The 21777-nt window shown below is 40.3% G+C and overlaps 1 protein-coding gene and 1 long non-coding RNA gene across 2 annotated transcripts in view; one reads left to right on the top strand and one right to left on the bottom strand.

Moving 5' to 3' along the window:
* The window catches only part of CC2D2B (coiled-coil and C2 domain containing 2B), a 104572-nt gene extending 91607 nt beyond the window's left edge, over positions 1-12965 (top strand). The window contains exons 31-35 of the mRNA XM_004749613.3: positions 1112-1246; positions 1627-1749; positions 7651-7709; positions 9546-9723; positions 11748-12965. Coding sequence (XP_004749670.1) covers positions 1112-1246; positions 1627-1749; positions 7651-7709; positions 9546-9723; positions 11748-11936 — 684 coding nt within the window. The 3' untranslated portion in view covers positions 11937-12965. The remainder of the gene's footprint in view (positions 1-1111; positions 1247-1626; positions 1750-7650; positions 7710-9545; positions 9724-11747) is intronic.
* Positions 1-20530, bottom strand: part of LOC123388677 — a 31529-nt gene extending 10999 nt beyond the window's left edge. The window contains exon 1 of the long non-coding RNA XR_006603162.1: positions 20317-20530. This is a non-coding gene — a long non-coding RNA (uncharacterized LOC123388677). The remainder of the gene's footprint in view (positions 1-20316) is intronic.
* Between the last annotated feature and the right edge of the window lie 1247 nt (positions 20531-21777).

Raw genomic sequence — 21777 nt, 5'->3', positions numbered from 1 at the left:
TTTCACCTTGGCTCTGTGGCTAAAGTGAAGCCTCCTCTTTACTGTAAAGATGAGTACAGTCATAAAGAACAAGAGCTTTGGAGACACCAGGCTATACAGCAGAGTATAGTAAATAGAGAGAGAGAATTTGTGTTTGGGAGTCAGTCAAAGAGGGGTTAAAACCCAACAATGCCCTTTACTAACTGTGTATGATCTTAGCTTATTTACTTCTCTGAGCTTCAGTTATGCTCTCCCCAAACAGGGCTAATGTCATTTACGGTTACTCTAGACAAGTCCCTCAACCTCTGACTCTGTCTGAAACATGGGCATAATGATCACCCCATCTCAAAGAATTTGGAGTGAATGCAAGTGAAAAATTTCATATGAAGGCAGAGCACGGTACCTGGTGTACATAAATTCCCATTAAATGATCAGTAGTCTTTATTATTACTACCTGAAATTGTTATTCTTTTCTAAGAAAACTTTGCACTTAAAAAGGTGTGTTTAGAACAGAATAATAATGACCACTTTTATTCCTCAGATTGTTTCCTATATACTTTCTCTCTAGTGTCTAACTTCAGCTCTTGTTCTCAAAATTAACTTAATGGCTTTTTAACTTCTCTTGGCTTTTTCAGAGCCTCAGGCAAATGTCCATTTCCTAACTCTGCGTGGGGTTCCCCTGCAGTCCCCAAGTATATTCCCCTCAAAGGAGGGCTACTCCATATAGTGCCTTTGTGTAAATTAGGCCAAAGTATCCCTACCTCAAAACACTTCAGGACTAGCTGTTGGGAAATTTTCAGGGTATGTGGGTGTTTCAAGAACAATGTTTTATTGCTATGAGGGTACACTCTACAGGGATGTACATGGCAGCACCAGCTCTAAAGTTCTCTTATTTGAATCTTCATTCTAGCCTGGGCCTGAGGATTTCTGGAGCTTTGGGGTTTTGTTTTGTTTTGGTTTGGTTTGTTTTGGTTTGGTATGGTTTGCTTTTCGAAAAGACTTTGAAGCTCAGAGAAGTAAAAAAGACTTATAGAAATCAAAAATATCACATACTTAATCATAATTTTCACATACAAAAATGACTTAAGTCAAACACCCACCAAACATGACTCAACTCTTTTTCCTCTTATAGGGGCAAGTGGCTTATGTATTAACTCAAGAAACTGATGAATTTTTGCTTTGGAATCCATTAACTGGGCAATGTCACAAGCAGATCGACCCATTTTGTCCCTTACAAAGTGTAGATTGTTTGTTTGATGATGGAAATGTAAGTATATGGGAGAAAAATCTTATTTTGCGTTATCTCCTCAAGAGTCAAACAGTGGTCCTCTGCCCTGGCTCTACATTAGAATCGTGTGGGAAACTCTGAGGAAACTTCGGATGTTCAGTTAGAATCCCTGGGATATGAGGCCAGGGAAATCCTTTATCCATAAAGTTCTTCAGGTGATTCTGTAGCACCTCCAAGACTGGGAACCAGTAATCTAATGTTCACATACCCCTTGAATCTCTTTACCTCCTACCTCAGAACTGCCTTTGGCTTCTACCACTTCATTTGGTAGTAGCATTGTAAACTTCTGCTGCATCCTAACCGATAGGGGTTTTGTGCTCCCATATGCCTATACTGATTTAATGTTAATGTTTTAATAGGTCTGGTTTAATATTCAACAAAATAATACACCAATGGCTGTACATTTTGACTATTCAAAGGAAAGTTTCTGGAAACAGTTGCTTCCAAAAAATTTCCAAGGGACAAAAGCACATACCATACAGGTAAATTATATTCTTTCAGGTATATCTATATGAAAGTTACTGTTGGTTCTAATCTTTACCAGTCATGCCAGCTCTTGTTATGTTTATATTGCTGGTTGCATGTTGACTTACCTGGCAATGTTAATAAAATCTAGTTTTCTTTGCTATTCAGCCTGAGTTTGGGCTACTCTGATCATACTCCTCTACTTGGAGAAAAGAAGAGTTGAGAAGAAAGTATCATCTCAAATGTGAATTTAGATTTTAAAGTAAAAATTTTTAAATAGTTATTCTAAAACTGAAAATATAATGTTAAGATGGTACAGTAAGTTTACTTTGACCTAACCCATCTGCTCCACATCCATGGCAATGGTAAAATATAAAAATTGAAAAATAGAAGGCTTATCTGGGCTCCAACCATGACGATCGTCTCATGGACTAGAAACAGGACAGAAATACTAACAGTGAGTAGGGCTGAACAAAAGACAGCAGCAAGATCCGAAAATGGTTCATGAAATCCGGGATCCAGAGCCAGTCTCACTTTTTGGGGCCAGGGGCTGTGATGGGGTTCCCTACTTCACTATTCTTGAAAGGAGATGGGGAAGAAAAGCTGCAGATCCACTGCCTGGGTCATAAGAGGCAGGAGCTGGAAGCACAGACCTGAGGTCAAGAACAGACTAATGAGCAGATGGCTCAGCCAGTGGATCGGCGATGTCTTCAGTGTCACTCTGTGAAGGCACCCCAGATGTCACCTTAGTGGCTGTTTCTGGATTGAGGAGCATGGCGCAGCAGGGTGAAGGCAATTGCAAAATCAATAAGAGAGGAAAACGATAGTAGAAAAATAGATAGAAAACAATTCACAGAAACAGAAACCTGAATGCTCAGTCTCACTTAAAATCAGGGAAGTACAATTTAAAACAACAAAACACTACTTCACAGGTATAAGATGGACCAAAGAGATTTTAAGTAGGATCATACCAAGTGTTGGCAAAGAAGCAGAGAAATGGTGGGTCGGTAAATTACTAGAAATACTTTGGAAAGCAATGTGATGATATCTGGTAAAGTTGAAGACGCTCGACCTTGGACCCACCAGTTCAACTTCTAAGAATATACCATAAAGAAGCAAGCACAGGGAGACAAGTACAATGACGTTCACTGTAGAATTGCTCAAAATAACAAAAAAAGATGGAAGGAAGGAAAGAAGGAAGGATGGATGGATAGATGGATTGACTCATCCACCAGAAAAAAGAGTACATGAGTTATAAAGTACTCATACTATGAAATCTTCTATATAGTAGTAAAAAGAAAAAAAAATTTACACTAGTTCCCAACTTGAACTGTGTATCCACTGTATCCAGTTCCTGAGGATGGAACTTGCATACCTGTGTTATTATTTAAAACTCCCTGGGGGGTGCCAGTGTGCCACCAAGGTTGAGAACCACTGTACATCAACAGGAATGAATATTTTAAAAGTAATGTAAAGCAAAATAAAGAGTATGTGAAGCGATACACAGAGTACAAAATCACTTATATAACGTTTGAAAACTATGTGCTGTTTATGTATGTATAGACACATAGTGATAATGTAGAAGCATTCATAGGAATGATAAATGCCAAATTTAGGTTAAAGGTTACCTTTGGAGACAAAAAACAGAATGAGATCAGGGAGCAACATACAAAGTATTTCAAGTCTATCTGCAATGTTTTACTTCTTTTAAAAAAAATTAAATATGGAAAAATGCAAATATTAGATAGAGGTAAGTGGTAGGTATGTTGAGTGGATGTTCGTTACATTATTTTCAACGCTTGTCTGTGTCTTTGAGGCATTTGACAATACAAAAAATGCATGGTGGTTGCGGGGAAGGGATCAAATCAGTACCAAACTGTATAAAGAATGCCCCCCCCACCATCTTTTTCCCCGCTCTCTAAGAGATAACTACTCTTACTAGTAACTTGTGCATCCTTCTAAACATTCTCCACGTGTTGCAGGCACATATATAGTTTTTATATTTCCTGTTTGTAAAGTCATTTTAAAGAAGGGGAAATGTGCTTATCTCTCTTGAGCAAACACTTTCAGCATCCACTGACCATGCCTTGCTCTTCCCCTCCCAAAGCTGTGACTGCTGCCTTGCTGTCTCTTGGGGAGGAGAACGGTACATTTAGAGATGAGGGGTTTTGTTTATTATTCATCATTCTATTAGGCATTTTGTGAATGTTTCTTGTGTGCCTGCTCTGAGCCAATGCTAGGCCAGGCTTCGGTACCACAAGGAAAAGACACGTCTCACAGTCCTGGGACTTAGGTTCTCAAGGAGCAAAGAGAAGGACTCCAGTCCTTGCAGGACAAAGCTGTGAATAAGATTAAGGAAGAAATGTTTTGCTTTGTTTTCTTGTTAAGAATGGCTCCATGTTTTATTTTTATACCAAATACACCTTTTCAAAATGCTCTTACTGCTCTTGTCTCATATGAATCCCACACAAGCCCTATACGGTCAGTAGGACTGCCATGGTCACCTCCAGTAGCCTATGTGGACACGGAGGGACCCAGGGACTGATATGTTGTCCCGATGGGTCCACAGTCTCCACAATTATGCTCCTCTCCAGGAGATGCCTGCATTTATTTCGAGAATGCCATACACCTTCTTTCCCATTTTGTAATATTTAATTTCTGTATTGAATACTTGCAATTGGCCTTGAAAAAAAAAAAAAAAGATTAAGGAAGAAATGAGTGTGCTTTGGGAGCACATAGCAGGAGGACCTGAGCAGAAGGACAGTTGCTAGGGCTTCCTGGGGAAAGGGGATGACAGGCAAAGTGAGGAGAATGAGCAGGAGCTGGCCAAGAGGAAAATCAGGGTGGAGACCAGTGCAGCAGAGAGAGGGCACAGCAGGAACGAAGACCTGCAGGGCATGGAGGGGTGGGTGGAGCAGCGAAAGGCCAGCTTGGCCATGGAGGGAGCAAGACAAGCCCAGGGGTGAGCAGAGTTCTACTAAGGATGTGGCCCTGTGTCTCAGGGCAGTTGGAAGCCAACAGCACTGAGGCAAGGCTGCCATGATCACAGCTGTAGTTTTTAAAAGCCACTTTGGAGGCTCAGTCATTAAGCATCTGCCTTTACCTCGGGTCATGATCCCTGGGATCAAAACCCCATATCCATCTCCCTGCACAGTGGGAAGCCTGCTTCTCCCTCTCACACCTCCCCTGCTTGTGTCCCCCCCCCCCAGTCTCTCTCTCTCTCTGTCAAATAAATAAATAAAATCTTTTAAAAATTAAAAAACAAAAACAAAAGCTAGAGCATGGATATGAAACCTTTTGCCAAGTTGAATCTATAGATATAAAACTCAGAACTGCATTTGACTTCTATCTCTACTGATTTTTTTCCTGTGGGTTAATGGCCCTCAATCTTCTGTCTTGCCACACACGTGCCAAAATAAACTTCTGTCTTCAACGAACACTGTTTTTTATCGCCACTGCAGACATAAATTTGAGCGTGTAAAATGAGCATGTGGGTACTCAGAGATGAGGTTAACAGGGAAAACCTCTTGAAATTTTAAAAGATATGCATTCGTTGAAAGAAAGGGGCCTTTGCCAAAACAAAAAAAAAAAAAGGAAAGTGGACTAATACCTCATAAACTTACCAAGTTAACATAACCCAGGCCTCTTTTTCACGACTGAAGGTGGCCTCACTGATCCACAAGAGTTACCTGTTGGAGAGTGGGGCAGGGGAGGGGAGTGGAGGTATTGGAGGGTTGGACAGTGGTTGGTGACAGCATTCGGTTTACCTGTCCTGTCTGGGAGAGCTGGTGACCCTGCACCATGACGCTGGAGTTTGTAGCTCCCTTTCTCCAATGCCTCCCAGCTCTTGCTGGGATCTGTTGTGGGGAAGCGCCCTGTGCCTGGGACTGTTCTCACATCTATCCACCGCAGGCGGTGAAAACAGGGCTTGCTGAAACACAGAGTGCTTGGCCTTTCTGATTCAGTGGACCCTCAGAGTTTCTGATTCAGTTGATGCCCTGTGGGTGATGAAGTCCCAGAACCTAAGTCAGGTTCGGTGGGGTGAGGAGGTTCGGAGCCGACGACTAAAGAAAGAATTCTTAAGACGTTGTTGGTGCAAAAGGTGATTTATTAGAGCACGGGGACAGGGCCCGTGGGCAGGCAGAGATGCGGCTGCCCCGGGTTGTGAGGGGTGGTTGGTTATATACGCAGGAGTTGGGTAGGTGAGGACAAAGGGCTATTGGGGCAAAGAATACTATCAGGATATTGAAGGCTTAGTTACTATCAAGTAAAGACAATTGAGAGTCTCCTGGTGGAATGTTACATTCCTGCCATCAAACATCCTTGTTAATGAGATTTAGGTTTAGAAGAAATTTAACTTTATTTACTTTTCCTTCTACCTCCGCCTCCTTCGGTTTTTATGGAGGGGAGGGTGACATTAGGCTTGAGAAACTGAGTTCTGTGTCTTTGGAATTTGGGCTATTGATAAGGTAACTTCTTTGTTTGTAAATCTCAAGGACATTTGCAAACCAAGGGAGACTCCTGTCTTGTAGGATTGTGATCTTAGCAAGTTAACTATTTATCATTTTATGGCAGTCAGGGGTGCCTGAGGAATGCTACACCTATGGAGGGGAGCGGATGGAAGGGGGGGGGTGCAAGGCCCCAGCTCTTGCTTTGTCCTCAGCCAGCCTCCTGCTCCCTCATCATGGGGACTGAGAAGTTGTATCTCCAACAGGTTCCCACAGATGAGGTTGCTGGTGGGGGGAGGGGGCACACTTCAAGAACCACGGGCTTAGATCACCACATGACAGATTGAATCTTCTCAATCACTCCTGAAATATTCTAGCACCTAGAGGTTTATGAACTGTTGCCCTCTTTTTGTACAATCCTCTGTCCACTTGTGTCCCTGTCTTTACAGCTGTCTCTATTTCTCAGTTCAGGAATGCCCAAAATAAAAATGTCTGAACCTAACCCCTCCTTCTTGTTCAAGTGAGCCCTGGGAAATCAGGCAGGGAGGGCTGGTTTGGGTGGTAGACATAAGGAGTCCTCTCTTAAAGACTCCTACAGCAAATCCTGTCAGGTAGGGTAGGGAATATGGGGGGAGTGTGGTAGAGCTTTGCTCTCTGCTGTTTTTATAGTGTCTGAAGCAACAGCTTTGATGAAGTTCTAGAACCTAGGTGAGGTTTGGTGGGCTGAGGTCCAGAGCCGATGACCAAGAAAGAATTCTTCCTCAGCCAGCCTCCTGCTCCCTCATCAGCTTGAAGCCAGGAAAGATTGAAATGGAACACACACACACACACACACACACACGCATGCATGCACGCACGCAAAACAAAACGACCTGGCTCCTGCGAGCTGAATGAAAAGGATACTCAAAGAAGGAAGAAGAAAACCATCTTAAAAGAGCAGTAGTTACAGTAATACCTGATTTATTGAACAATATGTGCCAGGCTTTGCGTGTTTATTACTTTATTTCAAAATCTTCACAAGACCCTAGGGAAGTAAGTACCATTATTGTCCCTTTTTTAAAGATGTGGTAACTGAGACTCAGGTTAAGTAAGTTCACCAAGACCCCAGTTAATAAGTGGAAGAGACTAAAGCAGCTGCCAAAGATTATCTGGTATCATCAATAAACATGTCAAATGCTTGTTTGAATAAATGAATGTGGGCAGCAGATCTGTCTTACGCAGGAAAAATATCTTTGTAAATCCATTCCTCATCCCATGCTCTGGTAATGTAGTATTAAAATTGTAGGATTAAAACCGAAGGAAGCCCTGTGATCCGTGTTTTACCTTTGTGCCTCTGTAGTGGAGTGATTTTGCCACCTGAAAATAGTTTGGGTCCCCCCATTATAATTCGCACTCCGGGGGTGACTGCGATGTAAATGAAGATGGTCTCCCTAGAATCTTTGCTAACTTTCAACTGTCTATATATTTCAGCCTGAAGAAATAATTTACTGTGAGACTAATAAAAGCATGATAGAAGATCTAAAGAACAGGTATGACCTTTGTTTATATCTTATTACTATTTCTCCCAAATCTTTCAGTCCCCCACCCACCTTTTAGTCTCTAACCCAGTCTTTTAAAATACCCGTTTAATTCAGCCATAGAAGCAGGAAATGGAGTTTACAATAGTTTCTTCTGAGCCAGCTGTCTTTTGATCTGTGCATTGAAAAGCAGCCCCTCTACCATTCCAGAACACTCCTTAAAAAGACCCAAGTCAAGAAATGGTTACCTCTGGAAACATTATGGGGCTGCTGTTGGGAAGTTCTCGACACAGACACCTGTTGACGTTACAGTAATAATAATAACGTGGTAGCTCATACTTCTTGAAAGTCATGAAGGTAAATGGCCCACCAGTTGGAATATGGAAAAAACATCCAAGTTGGGTGGTAACATCGATGCTGCCCCACCCCCACCCCCTGCACTGTCCCCATTCCCTTACACACACATACACATAATTGTCCAAAGGAGTTATTCAGTCAGGCTGAACAAGTTTGTCAAAGTCACAGACTTTGCAGCAGTCCTTACTCCTACTCCAGATGTGTCAGAAGCTCCTAGATCTTACTGCCTCTAATGACTCATGCTGACATAGTAGGCTGCTGCATAAGCTGCTACCAACTGATCAAAACAAAGCATGACAAAAATAGTTTTGCTACTCTTATCTCTTCTAGCACACAACTCCCACCTTTTATTCCCTTCCTTTCCCCCCAATTCTTAACAAAAAGAGGAAGAAGTGAGGTAGAGCTTCTGTTTTTTTTTTTTTTTAATTATTATCAGAATCACTTCTAGAACTATTTAAAAATACAGATGCCAGGGTCCCAGACCAGACCTGTTTAATCGATATCTGGAGGTAAAATATGTCGATTGATGATTCTGATGCTTAGCCATCACTGAGATTACAAACTCCAAACTGATCAGTTACACCACAGACTCAGCCCAGAGGTGACTCCCAGTGGTTTTTGTTTTTGTTTTAAGATTTTATTTATTTATTTGACAGACAGAGATCACAAGTAGGCAGAAAGGCAGGCAGAGATAGAGAGGGATCCCTGTGGATCAGAGAGCCGGATATGAGGAGCAGAGAGCAGGACCCTGGGATCATGACCCGAGCCGAAGGCAGAGGCCTTAACCCACTGAGCCACCCAGGCGCCCCTTTGTTTTTGTTTTTAAAGCAGACACTGATTCTCTGCAGGAGTGAGGCTTCCCAAGTGGGCTCCATCAACCAACTTGCACTGTCTTTGGAATAGTCTACCATCAGGCACTGTTCTAGGGACTGAATATACAGGCACACATCCCTGCCCACACAGAATGCACCTTCTAGTAGACAAACCTAATCATCATACTTATCTGTCCATGCCTATTTCTTTCCAACTTGGCTTGCTGAATTAACTGATCTAAGAAATCCATCCCTGCTAACATCAATCAGACCAGGTATCGGAACTTTTGTAAATGCAGCTTCTTGGAAACGCAATGTTTTATGGCAGGGGAGGGTCCTGGGGAATAAGGCTGTCAGTCCAGTGACCAGATAGTAGACGGTTGTCCCATCACACCCAGTAGGCAGGTGCCTACACACAGGTAACTAGAAAAGAGCTGTGCCCTTGAGATCTCATTGTTGGTTACCCTGTGAAGCTTCTTGCTTTTCCAAGCCAAGCAAGAGCCTGCTTCTCCCCAACTTAAGTGATGTGAATGATGGCAGATATACTTAGCCAGAGAGGACTGGTTCATCCTAAATCAAAAATATCATTCTCATACTTGAGTAAATTGCCAAAACTCTTATCCCATTTATTAAACAAATTGTAACGGGTCATAAACTAATCTTCGCATCCTTACATTAGGATTGAAAGGACTCTGAAATGTAAAATGATGGAATGGCGACCTAAACAGCCAACACGTTGGAATCGACAATGTACTTATATTTTGCGAAAAATCCTTCCTAAACTAGAACTTAGCACTGGAAGCTTTGTTTCATCTGAAGAAGAGAGTGAATTTGAAAGACTACTACAATTTTATTTGGTGTGTATACGATTTAGTGCATTAATAATATTTGTTTTATCTGTGTAATTCATTACCAGGTAAGAGTAACCTTAAATATCCCTGAAATGCTTTTTTTTTCTTGATCCTAGATGATAGATGATATAACATTAAAATACATTTATTTATAGACTAAGAAATTTCAAATATACTGAACAACTATTACCATGACCACAGTGCATGACATTTTCTTGCACTCAGTCATATGTTGTATGTTAAATAAACCACAACCTCTGGAAAGAGACGACCGAAAGGAAATCACTTGCAACTGAGAAATTGAAAGATGATCCCATGGTGATGGTAATAGAATAGATTCCCTGTCCTTGGTTTTGGGCAAGAGGATCCAGAAAAGATTTAATATCTTTTGTAAGCAAAATACTCCAAATGTATGTAACCAGCCTGGACTTCTTTCCTGACCTCCGTTCTTATATATTTACCAACACATTTAATGTCATCCTGGATAGTTAAAAGGCATCTTAAACTCAACAAGTTGATAATCAAACATGGTGGGCATTTGGTATATTGCTAGAGCCTCCTTCTTTGCCCCTATCTACCTCCAGCTCTGGGCATCCTCTCATTGACTCTTCTCTATGGAACTGATCCGTGTTTTTGAGAACCCTACTTCTTTCTCCCTACTACCCCATAGACTAGGAGATATCTCCTAGGGAAACCCTCTGAGAGAAGAAAGGAAAGAACCTGTAGGGAGTTCAGGACTTAGGCTGTCAAGAGGGAATCTGCAGGTGCTATTTATTAATGAATAGGGAGGAGGTTGTTTTGTTTTGCATTAAAATAGAATTAGGGATAAACAGAACCAAAACAATATAAGCCAAGGTTTAAAACTTAGAATTTCTTTGTAAAAGTACCTGTATGATAACACACAGTCATAATCCTGTGGCTGGGGTTCAGACTCTGGTTCAACCACTTACCGGCTTTGACCAAGTTACCTAATTTCTCTATACTTTCCACCCCATTGGGCAAGATAAATGGGGATAAAAATAGTTATCTGGTTTGTGGTTATGGTGAGGATTAACCACAGCACTCAGCACTCAGCAAGTGTTTACAAATGTTAAACATTATTTGCATTCTATGTGCCAGGCATTGTGTTAGGCCCTGGGCTTATGATCATAAGCAAGGCAGATACAATCTTGTGCATTCACAGACTATAAGCTAATGATCAGAGCAGAAAACATATAATTGCAATATATTTTAATTATGTAAGTTAGGAAAGGATAGCATCTTACTGCAACCACATGGGAAGGACACATGAACAGATTCAAGGATCAAGAAAAGCCTCCTGAAGTTGCAGGAAGAGGAAAGAGGTTTATGATTGTTGTCTGTGTATTATTAAACAGATAATGTTACGTAGGACCATGTACCATAATCCTTAAATCCTGTCACATGGTTGTCACTTAAGAAATATGAACTGAGGGGCATCTGGGTGGCTCAGTGGGTTAAAGCCTCTGCCTTTGGCTCAGGTCATGATCCCAGGGTCCTGGGGTCGAGACCCACATCGGGCTCTCTGCTCAGCGGAGAGCCTGCTTCCCCCTCTCTCTCTGCCTGCCTCTCTGCCTACTTGTGCTCTCTGTCAAATAAATAAATAAATAATCTTAAAAAAAGAAAAATATGAACTGAATCAATATTAAATAAATTGTCCCATAATGATCACTTAAATACCTCATTTGTAGGACCAAGTAATTTTTTCACTGGCCGTCTCCTATTCTAGATAGTGTGCAAGTATGTGGAGTATTGAGTGTGCAGGCTCTGGTATCAGCTCTGGCTCTGCTCCCCTCTCTCTGGAAAGTGGGGATTATAGTAGAACCTACTTCATAAGGTTGTTTGAGGATTAAATATGTATGTGAAGCCCTTAGTATTGTTCCTAGGACAACATAAGCACCTATAAAATAACATTATTTTTTGAGGCTTTTGTAATATTTTTGCATACAGTGATTCCCAATTACCTACATAATTATAGCATGGGTTTACACGTTATTCTGTCTTTTGTCTAGGTCACAGGATTTCCTATCCAGATGCCATACACTGATGTCCAGTCAATTATTGATGCTGTGTATCAAACTGGAATTCATTCTTCTGAATTTCCCCAGACAGAATTTGCTCTAGCTGTATATATTCACCCCTACCCAAACAACGTATTATCCGTGTGGGTCTATTTGGTTTCGTTAGCTCGACATCAGTGAAAAGGAAGAATGGAAAAGGAAAAAAAAATGTGTTATGGGCCCTTCACCAAGAACAATCAAGACTTTTCTGGTACTTTAGGACTTGGCTACTTATCTTCAAGACCACCCAAGTATGAACCCAAATTTTGGTTCTTTTATAGAGTTGGGTACCAGGGAGACTCACTCCCTGAATCTTTGAGAATGAGTGTAAATGACCTCCCCACTGGAGACCTCTACAAGGAGAATACTTTGGGCAGTCTGGTGGACTTAGTCACTGTCTACAATAAGTCTTACTATGGTTAAAAAAAAAAAAAAAAAGTGATCCTGGCCCCTCCCTTTGAAGCCAATATTATGAAGTTGTAGGCCTCATACCACCTCCAGCAAATCACCAGGCGGCCTTGTTGAAAATGCAGACTCCTGCATCCCACCTAAGACCTACTGAATCTGAACCTCTAGGCATGGATATCCAGAACCTACATTATTGTAAAAAAGACCCCCAGATCATTTGGATGACCTGTTAAGAGTGAGAACCCTGGCTTACAGAATGTTGTCATTACCAAAGTGTGTTTGGCACATCTGATACTGGTTATGATGCCGTTCAAGGTGGAAGGTATCCAAGTACAACCATGAGATATTGTTACTATCATTACTGGGTCATTACTAGATACTGCACTAGTGAAGTAAAAGGAAAATCTGCCACATTTGGCTGAGGACTAAGGCCTGCTTCTGGGGGCTTCCTAAAAGTTTTTGCTTGGGATGCTACTGACCTGACGTTTTTCCAGCTCCAAATATTTTGAAGGGCTACCCAAGAAGCTCTGTCTGGCATGCCTTCCTGATTCTGGGAGAAAGGGAGGAAATGATCTTACCAAATCTCAAGGTCCCTTGTGCCCTTAGTGAAAAGCCTGCCATTCTGTCCCTGACATTTTTCTGCCGCTTTCCTTTCCCCGGTGGCTCCAAGGAGACCCATCTAAATCCTAGGAGCCTCGAGAGAGAGTAAACAGGGATCTGATTCAGAAGCATTGCACTTTTTTCTCTTTAGTTGTTATGTGCTTCATTAATATATATATATATATATATATATATATATATATATATTATACTTCATATATTATATAAATTATATTTATTTCCTTAAATGTTACAGAACAACTTATTTTAGAACTTATTTTATGTTCTTTGAATAAGAACAACTTATTTTAGAAAAACCAAAGGAGACAGATGTCCAAAGCTTGATGAGAACAGTTTTATAGGAGGTAAAAACTAGAGAAGGGAAATTGACCCCTCCCAGTGCAGAAGAGCAGTAGCTTCTTGGGTCAATCTCACAAGCAGAGACCCCAAGTTCAACACTGAGGAACCTCAATCTGAATTCTCTCCCGCAGTGTACCTGCATGACTGAGGCCAGTGGTGTTAGTCTTGCACCAAACTTGAGATTACTAGAAGAGATGTGGGTGAAGAGAATGCTTTCTCTCCAAGGTTAGGACCTGATTGTGTGTGTTCTCTGGCATGCATATGAAAATTAGGGTTTTTGTTCTTATTTGAATGTTTGTATTTAAACGCTATAGGAAGTTTTGGTATTAACACATTGTTTTGTTATTAACACATATCCCACATTGACTGGGATAGCTCAAAATGCTATCAATGGAAAGACAAGGTTACCAAAAAGCCACCGAACTCATGCAGTTCATTTCTGTGGCACTTTCAATATTTATATAACTGTTTTGCTAGTTGTTTATGGTTTTTGAATTCATAGGCCACGTTTGAGTAAGAGAAAGTGTTCATAGGCAAACATAGAGGATCCTTCTGTATCATATGCATTTCTTTTTTACAAGTATATGAATTTCTTAACTAAAATTTTTTTCCTTAAAATTTTGAAACTGTAATGACCTATTTTTTTTTCATTTGACAATTTAAAAATACATGATTTTACTTTTAAGTTTTTAATTCCACTTAGTTAACATTCAGTGTTGTATTATTAGTTTCAGGTGTACAATATAGGGATTTAGCAATTCCATCCCTCACCCTGTGCTCATCATTACAAGTGCTGTCCTTCACCCCCATCACCTATTTAACCCACCCCCTCACTCACCTGCCCTCGACTAACCATCAGGTTGTTCTCTGTAGTCAAGAGTCTGTTTCTTGACTTCTCTCTCTCTCTCTCTCTTTCTCCCATCCTTTTGTTAATTTGTTTTTTTCCTTAAATCCTACATACGAATGAAATCATATGGTATTTTTCTTTCTCTGAGTTATTTTACTTGGCATCCAAGTTGTAGCAAATAACAAGATTTCATTCTTCTTTTATAACTGTATAGTAAATATTCCATTGTATACATATCTTCCACATCTTCCTTATCCATTCATCAAGCTACTTTCATATCTTGGCTATTGTAAATAATGCTGCTATACATAGAGGGGTGCATATATCCCGTTGAATTAGTATTTTTGTATTCTTTGGGTAAGAACCCAGTAGTTTCGTGATTTAGTAGCTTAGTGATTGCAGAATTGTAAAGTAGTTCTATTTTTAACTTAAAAATACGTGATTTTAAATGTAACATTTAATTTTAAAGAGTTCTTTAAATCATTCCACAAATAATAATGGGACATCCCTTATGTACCAGACACTTCAGTATGTGCTTGAGTACAGTGAAAAGACAAAGGTCCTGCCCCTGTGAGGCTTACATTCTTCAGCAGAAATGGACCATAAGCAAATAAACAATAAGTAAGTGAAATAATGTCAGTGTATACTGAGTGCTACAAAGAAAATATCAACAGGATGGCATGATAGAGAAAGACTCTGGTGAGGTTGGAGGGTATAAGCAGAGTAGTTATGGAAGTCCTCTCTAAAGAGACAATGTTAGAACCAAGATTTAGAAGATGATTTATCAACTAGAATTGCATTCAGTTGCATGGAACAGAAACCTAATCACAGTAGCTCAAGCAAACAAGGATTACTTTTCCACAGAACTGCCAAGTCCAGAGGAGGCAGTTCAAGTCTGATGCAATGGATCTGTGATATCATAGGTGGACTAGTCTTCATCCATCCTCTAGGGAGGCATCTCTAGGGAGGCCTCTGTCTACTAGCTCAGTGGCTCTCAAACTTCATCATGCTCAAGACTCACCTGAACAGCAGTTGACATGGAATCCTGGGCCCTCCCCTCAGAGTTTCTGATTCAGGGGTTTTGGGGTGGGGCCCAGTGAGTTGCATTTGTAATAAGCTCCCAGGTGATGCTGGGACTGCTGATCTGCAGACCACAGCTTGAGAATCTTTGCTTTAGCCTCACAACCTTTTCCATGGCAAGAAAATGCAGAAATAGAAGGGGAAGGTCAAGGACGCAGCTGGTGTATCTCTTTTAAAAAGCTTCCCATGAGGCCATGCCTAGTAACTTCCACTTACTTCCCATCAACCAGAATTGTATCACTCCTAGCTATAGGGCAAGCTGGGAGATCTTGCTGTCCCAGTAATATCTGTGTTCTATTGTTAAGGAAGAAGGTGAGGGTGGCTTATTGGGTAGGCATCTGGGACCTCCACAGATGAGAGGAAGTCAGTAGTACAAACCTCTAGCAAAAGCATATCCAGCAGAACAAACTGCAATTGCAAAAGTCTTGAGTTCAGAAAGAGATTTACACAAGGAGGAGACAGTAAAGGCACACAAAGGTGGAGAGGTAGACAAAGATCAGATCACATCAGTCATGGTAAGGAATTCAGATTTTATTTCACGTACAATAACAAATCATCGAAAGGTGTTTAGTAACCGAGTATTTTTCTTTTTCATGTTTAAGACTACTTTAAAAATTACTTCTAAAGATACTCATAATTTTATGTAAGTGCATAAATGTGATCATATTTTTTAAGTGCAGCTTATTTTTTTCTTTCTTTTCCCTCTTCTTTGCTTAGGTCCCTACACCACTGTTCTCGCCCCTTCTCCATCCACATTATTCATCTAATTCACCTTCTTACCAACCAGGGATGCATCCTTCCACTTAGCATCATTCTCAGATATACATATGTACAGATGTGTGTGTGTGTGTGTGTGTGTGTGTGTGTGTTCCTGTCTGTTTTATAAAAATAGGACCATATTATGTATGCTTTTCTCTATGTTGCTTTGCTCCTTCAGAAACAGTAGAAATACCTCCTAGTGAACTAATTCCTATTTCTTAAAGAATCCTTAGTATTCTCAAGTGGGGGCAGAACCACCACATACATTTCAGCAGTTTATACACCACACAACTCAGAATTTATGTGCCAGAACCCCTGGAGTTGTGTAGTATGTGGTGGCCTTGGTTGTGAACATAGTAGGGTTCATTCAGCATTCTCCTATTGATAGGAATATCTTTTGATCTAGTTGGTCAAAGTGTTGTTTAATTTTCTATACCCTTGCTGTTTTTCTGTCTACTAGTTCTGTCAGTTATTGAGACAGATGTATTTAAGTTGCCAGCTGTAATTACAGGTCTGTCTATTGTTTCTTTGAGTTCTGTCAGGTTTAGGTTCATGTATTTTGATGCTCTGTTGTTAAATGCACATACATTTAGGACTTAAGTCTTCTTGGTTATTTAACCCTTTCATCATCGTGCAGTGTCCCTCTTTATCCTTACTAATTTTCTTTGCTCTGAAGTCTGTTTCATCTGATGTTTATATAGCTACTCAGCTCTCTTTGGATTCGTGTTTACTTGGTGTATATATATATTTTTCTTCATCTTTTTTTTTTTAGTGCACCTATTAATTTTATTTGAAGTAAGTTTTTAATAAATAGCATATAGTTGGATTATTTTTTTAAACCTTCTGACAATCTCTTTTTTAATTGGCATATTTAGACCATTTACACTTAATGTCATTATTTATGTTTGGACTTAGGTCTACCATTTTATTGTTTGTATTTTCATTTTTCCCCCCTGTTTTTGTTCTACTATTTTTTCTTTGCTACTATTTGATCATTTCTTAGTATTTTATTTTAATGGGGTTTTTTTGGCTGTATCTTTTTTTATATTTTAAAGGGTTCTCTAAGGGTTGTACTATACATACTTAGCTTTTCACAGTTTACTTAAAATCTACCACTTTAGATTTTTTTTTTTTTTTGAGAGAGAGAGATCACAAGTAGGCAGAGAGGCAGGCAGAGAGAGAGCGAGAGAGAGGAGGAAGCAGGCTCCCTGCTGAGCAGAGAGCCCGATGTAGGACTCGATCCCAGGACCCTGAGATCATGACCCGAGCCGAAGGCAGTGGCTCAACCCACTGAGCCACCCAGGCGCCCCTAAAATCTACCACTTTAAGTAGATTGTAGAACTGTGACCACCATTTAGATTTCTTTACCCTTTCTCCCTTATATGTATATAGAAAGATATAATTAAGATGAGGTCATCCTGGATCGGGGGAGGGGGGCTAAATCCAATGATTACTAGCCTTTCAAGAAGAGACGACACAGACAGAGAGGAGAAGGTCCTATGAAGAGAAAGGCAGAGATTGGAATGATGTGGTTACAAGCCAGGGAGCACCAAGGATTGCCAGGCACTACCACAAGCTAGGAAGAGGCCAGGAAGCATCCTTCCCTAGAGCTTCCCAACGAGCCTGCTGACAACCTATTTCAGACTTCTAGCTTCCAGAACAGTGAGAGAATGAATCTATTGTTTTGAGCCTCTCAATTTCTGGTAGCTTGTTATGGCAGCCTTGGGAAACTTAATACAGTAGTAGACCAATTCAAGATATATTTTGGAGGTAGAACCAACAGAGCTGTAGTTACAAAACATCTGAAATATTAAAAAAAAAAAGTCAAGACTGAAACATAAGGCTTTTATGGGAAATAATTCAACTTCAAGTTAAATATAGCAGGTTGAACATAGAATTTATTCTGTTCCCTCTCAGGTGGATCACAAGAGTGAATAAAAACTTAGAAATTAGAAAGTACACAGATCCATGATAACCAATTTACCAGACCAGAGAAAGCTGCAAGTAAAATGCCTATAGATTCAGGGATGTTAGGACTTTTCAAAGTCAAGAAGAGCCTCAGAAATCTCATGACCTGTGACATCTTTCTTTTAAAGATTTTATTTATTTGAGAGGGAGAGCCCAAGCAGGGGGAGGGGGAGAGAGAGAAGCAGACTCCCCACTGAGCAGGGACCCCCCCCCGCACCACAACATGGGGCTTGATCCATGAACCCTGAGATCATGACCATCCATGGACCTTGAGATCCCGACCAAAGCCAAAGTCAGACATTTAACCAACTTAGCCACCCAGACAACCCAGGACCTGTGATACTTTAAGGTCGAGGCAGGGGTAGAGATATGAGGTGAATTAAAAATAGGAAGATTGTTTAAAAATCTTTAAAAGGAATGCAAACTGTAAGATCTCCCTCCTCACCCTTTGTAGCCAGGCAACTCTACTTACCAACACTGGAAGTCTGAAAGCTTATATTCTAAAGAGGCTGAACTGTAGGAGGAGAAAGGAGTTCTACTGAGAACAGAGAAATCATGTGAAAGTCTGTTTATAGTGAGGACAGTCTTCTACGCTGCTTTTCCATGTAGCCTCCAAAAGATTATCAGCCAGTCTTATACCATCTCCCTTGGCAGAAAATGAGAGGGCTAGAAGGCATTAATTAGAGCATGAATTCAAAATTATGAGGGTAAGTGATTTCCAGGTTAGAATTTCATATCTAGGCAAATGAAATGGGAGGGGATTAAGGATATTTTCAGTATACCGAGTCTCAAAGGTTTGCTTCCCAGGTACCCTTTCTTTCTCAGAAAGCTACTGAGCTATGTAAACCAAGGAAGAGAATGACATGGGATCCTGGGAACAGAAATCTATCCCAGGATAGGCAGCTAGAGAGAGTGCTAGAGAGAAGCCGTTAGTATTGGAGCTGGAGTATCAGGGTTGATGGATCCAAGAGGATAAATCAAGAACATAAAGATAAAACTAATAAATTATCTGAAGATTTGACTATTTTGAAAGCTGAATGGAGACATTCTACAAAGCTACTGGAGGATGTAGAAAACTTAACATACAGGCTTGAAGAAAGCTACAGAAAAATGAAAAAGTATAATAATAGGACACCATGTGTCTCAACAGGGAACATGTTTGTATAGTCATAACAATGAAAGCAACTGAAAGTGGATGTAACAAAAAATATCTTAAAATCATATACTGGGGAGATGGAGGCAGAGGGAAATGTGTGTGTGAAAGGTAAAGTGTGGCATGAAATCTTTGTTTTCCAGGACAATATATAACTATATCTAAAAATGACAAATTCAAATCATAAACATGGCACTTTGAAAGATGATAACAAACACCATGAGAAATAGCTAAAAGAGATCAAAGTGGTTACCTTTAGGAATGAGAACTGGAAGTGAGGAGGGTGTGGAATAAGGAATGGATGCTTTCCATCACATGCCTTTTAGAAATATTTGACTTCTTAATGGGTGTACAGACATGAATTGCCAGGATACACTTTAAATTTAAAACCTTTAAAACTTGATAATGAAGGCCACCTAGGTATCTCAGTGGGTTAAATCTCTGCCTTTGGGTCAAGTCATGATCTCAGGGTCCTGGGATCGAGGCCCACATCGGACTCTCTGCTCTGCGGGGAGTCTGCTCCCCCCACCCCCTCCCACCTGCCTCTCTGCCTACTTGTGATCTCTCTCTCTCTGTGTTAAATAAAGAAATAAAAAAATCTAATAAAAAAAAACGACTTGATAATGATCAGAGCTTTATAGCTAGTGATGGGTCTCTTTCCCTACAGAAGACTTTGTCTCGTGTGTGTTAAAGTCAGGAGCAATCTCAGCTGTCATCTAGCTCACTTTATGTATAGGAACCTGAGCCTCAGAGGAGATAAATACCAGCACTCTAATTGGAAGCAATAAATCAGGAACTGAGAACCAGAGCTCAGGGCTTCTGGTTTCTAGTCCTTGGCATCCAGTGGAATACAATGTAGCCATTGAAAGGAATCCTGGATGTTCTATTATTCAATGTTCACCAGAATATATGACAAAACTAAGTACACAATAGAGAGTGTGAAGTGCTATTATTTGTGTACAAAATGGGGCATGCATTATGTATATGCATGGTTTTAACTACCTGGATATCCCTGGAAGAGGATACAAAAGAAATGTTATTAATTGCCTGTAGGAAGAACTAAGAGGAGAGAGGGAGATTTGCTAGTAACTATATACAGTTTTCTGTTTGAATGTATTACCTTTTGCATGCATTCATTAAAAAAAAAATTAAGCAATTTAACATCAGTTGCTTCTCGTTGCCTAAAGTTCATGAGTTTTAAAAGCTTTCCAAAGAATCTGGTCCTGCCCTCATCTTTTGCCTAATCCAGTTTGTGCCTTATGCAGCAGGCACAGCAGACCCTTTGCAAGTTCCCTATTCTGTTCATCATGTAGTTCTGCCTATTTTGTACTTCCATCCTTTCATACCTTTGCCGGCTGCTGCTTCCAAGACTTCCAAGTGTTTGCGGTCTCTTCACTCCAGGCAGACACTGACCTCCATGTTCATTCCAAACATGCCTTCTCTTTAGGGCCTTTGAATTTGCTGTTCCCTCTGCCTGGAACACTCAGTCACCAGATATCTGCATGCTCCCTCACTTCCTTCAGGCCTTTGCACTCCTCACCTTATTCTAAAACAATGTCTGCTCACTGTCACTTTCTATTCTCTATTTCTGTTCATTTTTCTTCACAGCACTTGTTACCATGTGACTTTTTGTGGTTGCTCACTTCCTGTATTCTTCTCTCCCCATTATAATATAAACTCTATGAAACCAGACCTCATTTAGGAATTAGTAAATACCTAATTGTGTCCAGCTTGCCCCAAAGGGATTAATGAGGAAATCATAATAAGCCTGGGTTTTACACTTTAGGGATTTATAATCTAAGACACACTAGGGCAAATTTGTGTGTGTGTGTGTGTGTGTGTGTGTGTGTATGTGTGTATACACACACAAATTTTAAAAAGAATGAACGTTAAGGTCCTTTCATCATAGGAGCCAAATCTAGAAAATCTGAGAATTCTTTGTGAACAAGTATCTCTCAGTGAATAACATCTTCAAAGTAAACCATGAGAGACAACCTACTTATTATACTGATTACAGTCTGTGACCTATTTTTCTGACAGGCTTCTTAACTAGACCCTGCACATTTAAGATATTGAGATGCCAAATTATTGTCATAAAGTTGTTTAGAGCACATGAACTAGAACCTAAGGAGGTAGGTACTATTTAAACACCATTATAAAAGGCATGGAGCTTTTTAGCCTGATGTGTTCATCTCCTCTCTAGGGAAACTCTGTAACTGAGATAGGCCTGGCAGCCTCTCCCTGGACAATGCTGGGCTAGGTTGGGTTCTGGCAATCTCTCCGAGTTTTCCTTGTCTTGCCATTAGTTCCTGTAGCCTTTCTCTCCTGGGCACAATCATTGGCTCACATACATATCTGCAGCTGTTCAAGAGGCCATTGTGATAAAACTAATTTTTGTAACATACATTCATCACTTTATAGTAGCTCTTTATCATGCCTCTTGGGGACAAAGAATCCTAAGTAAAAGGGGGAAGTTTTCATGATTCGTTTTTTAATATTAAAAGAAGCTGATCTACTTTCTCAGAAAAAGTTAACATCACTGTCCTGGGTTGACCCTGCACATCTGTTGTGATATTCCACACACACACAAAAAGGTTAAAATACAATTGATTAGAATTCCGCGAATCTAAATTCCAGGTCCCACATCACCTTACTTGATGTTGGAGTGTTTCCACAGTTTCGTAGTTTACTGATTTAAGACCTCAATGGCTAATTACATCCACTTCGGATTTGACAAAACTAGGTTACTAAAGATAATCTCAACTCTATTTAAAGCTCTTGGGGATCTCTAAAGCAGAGGAAATAAG

Source organism: Mustela putorius, unplaced genomic scaffold, assembly GCF_011764305.1.
Source record: "Mustela putorius furo isolate JIRA1106 unplaced genomic scaffold, ASM1176430v1.1 tig00003909_pilon_pilon_pilon, whole genome shotgun sequence".
Classification (NCBI taxonomy): domain Eukaryota; kingdom Metazoa; phylum Chordata; class Mammalia; order Carnivora; family Mustelidae; genus Mustela; species Mustela putorius.
The sequence above is the reverse complement of the archived record's forward strand: the minus strand, read 5'-3'. Positions and strand labels throughout refer to the sequence as shown.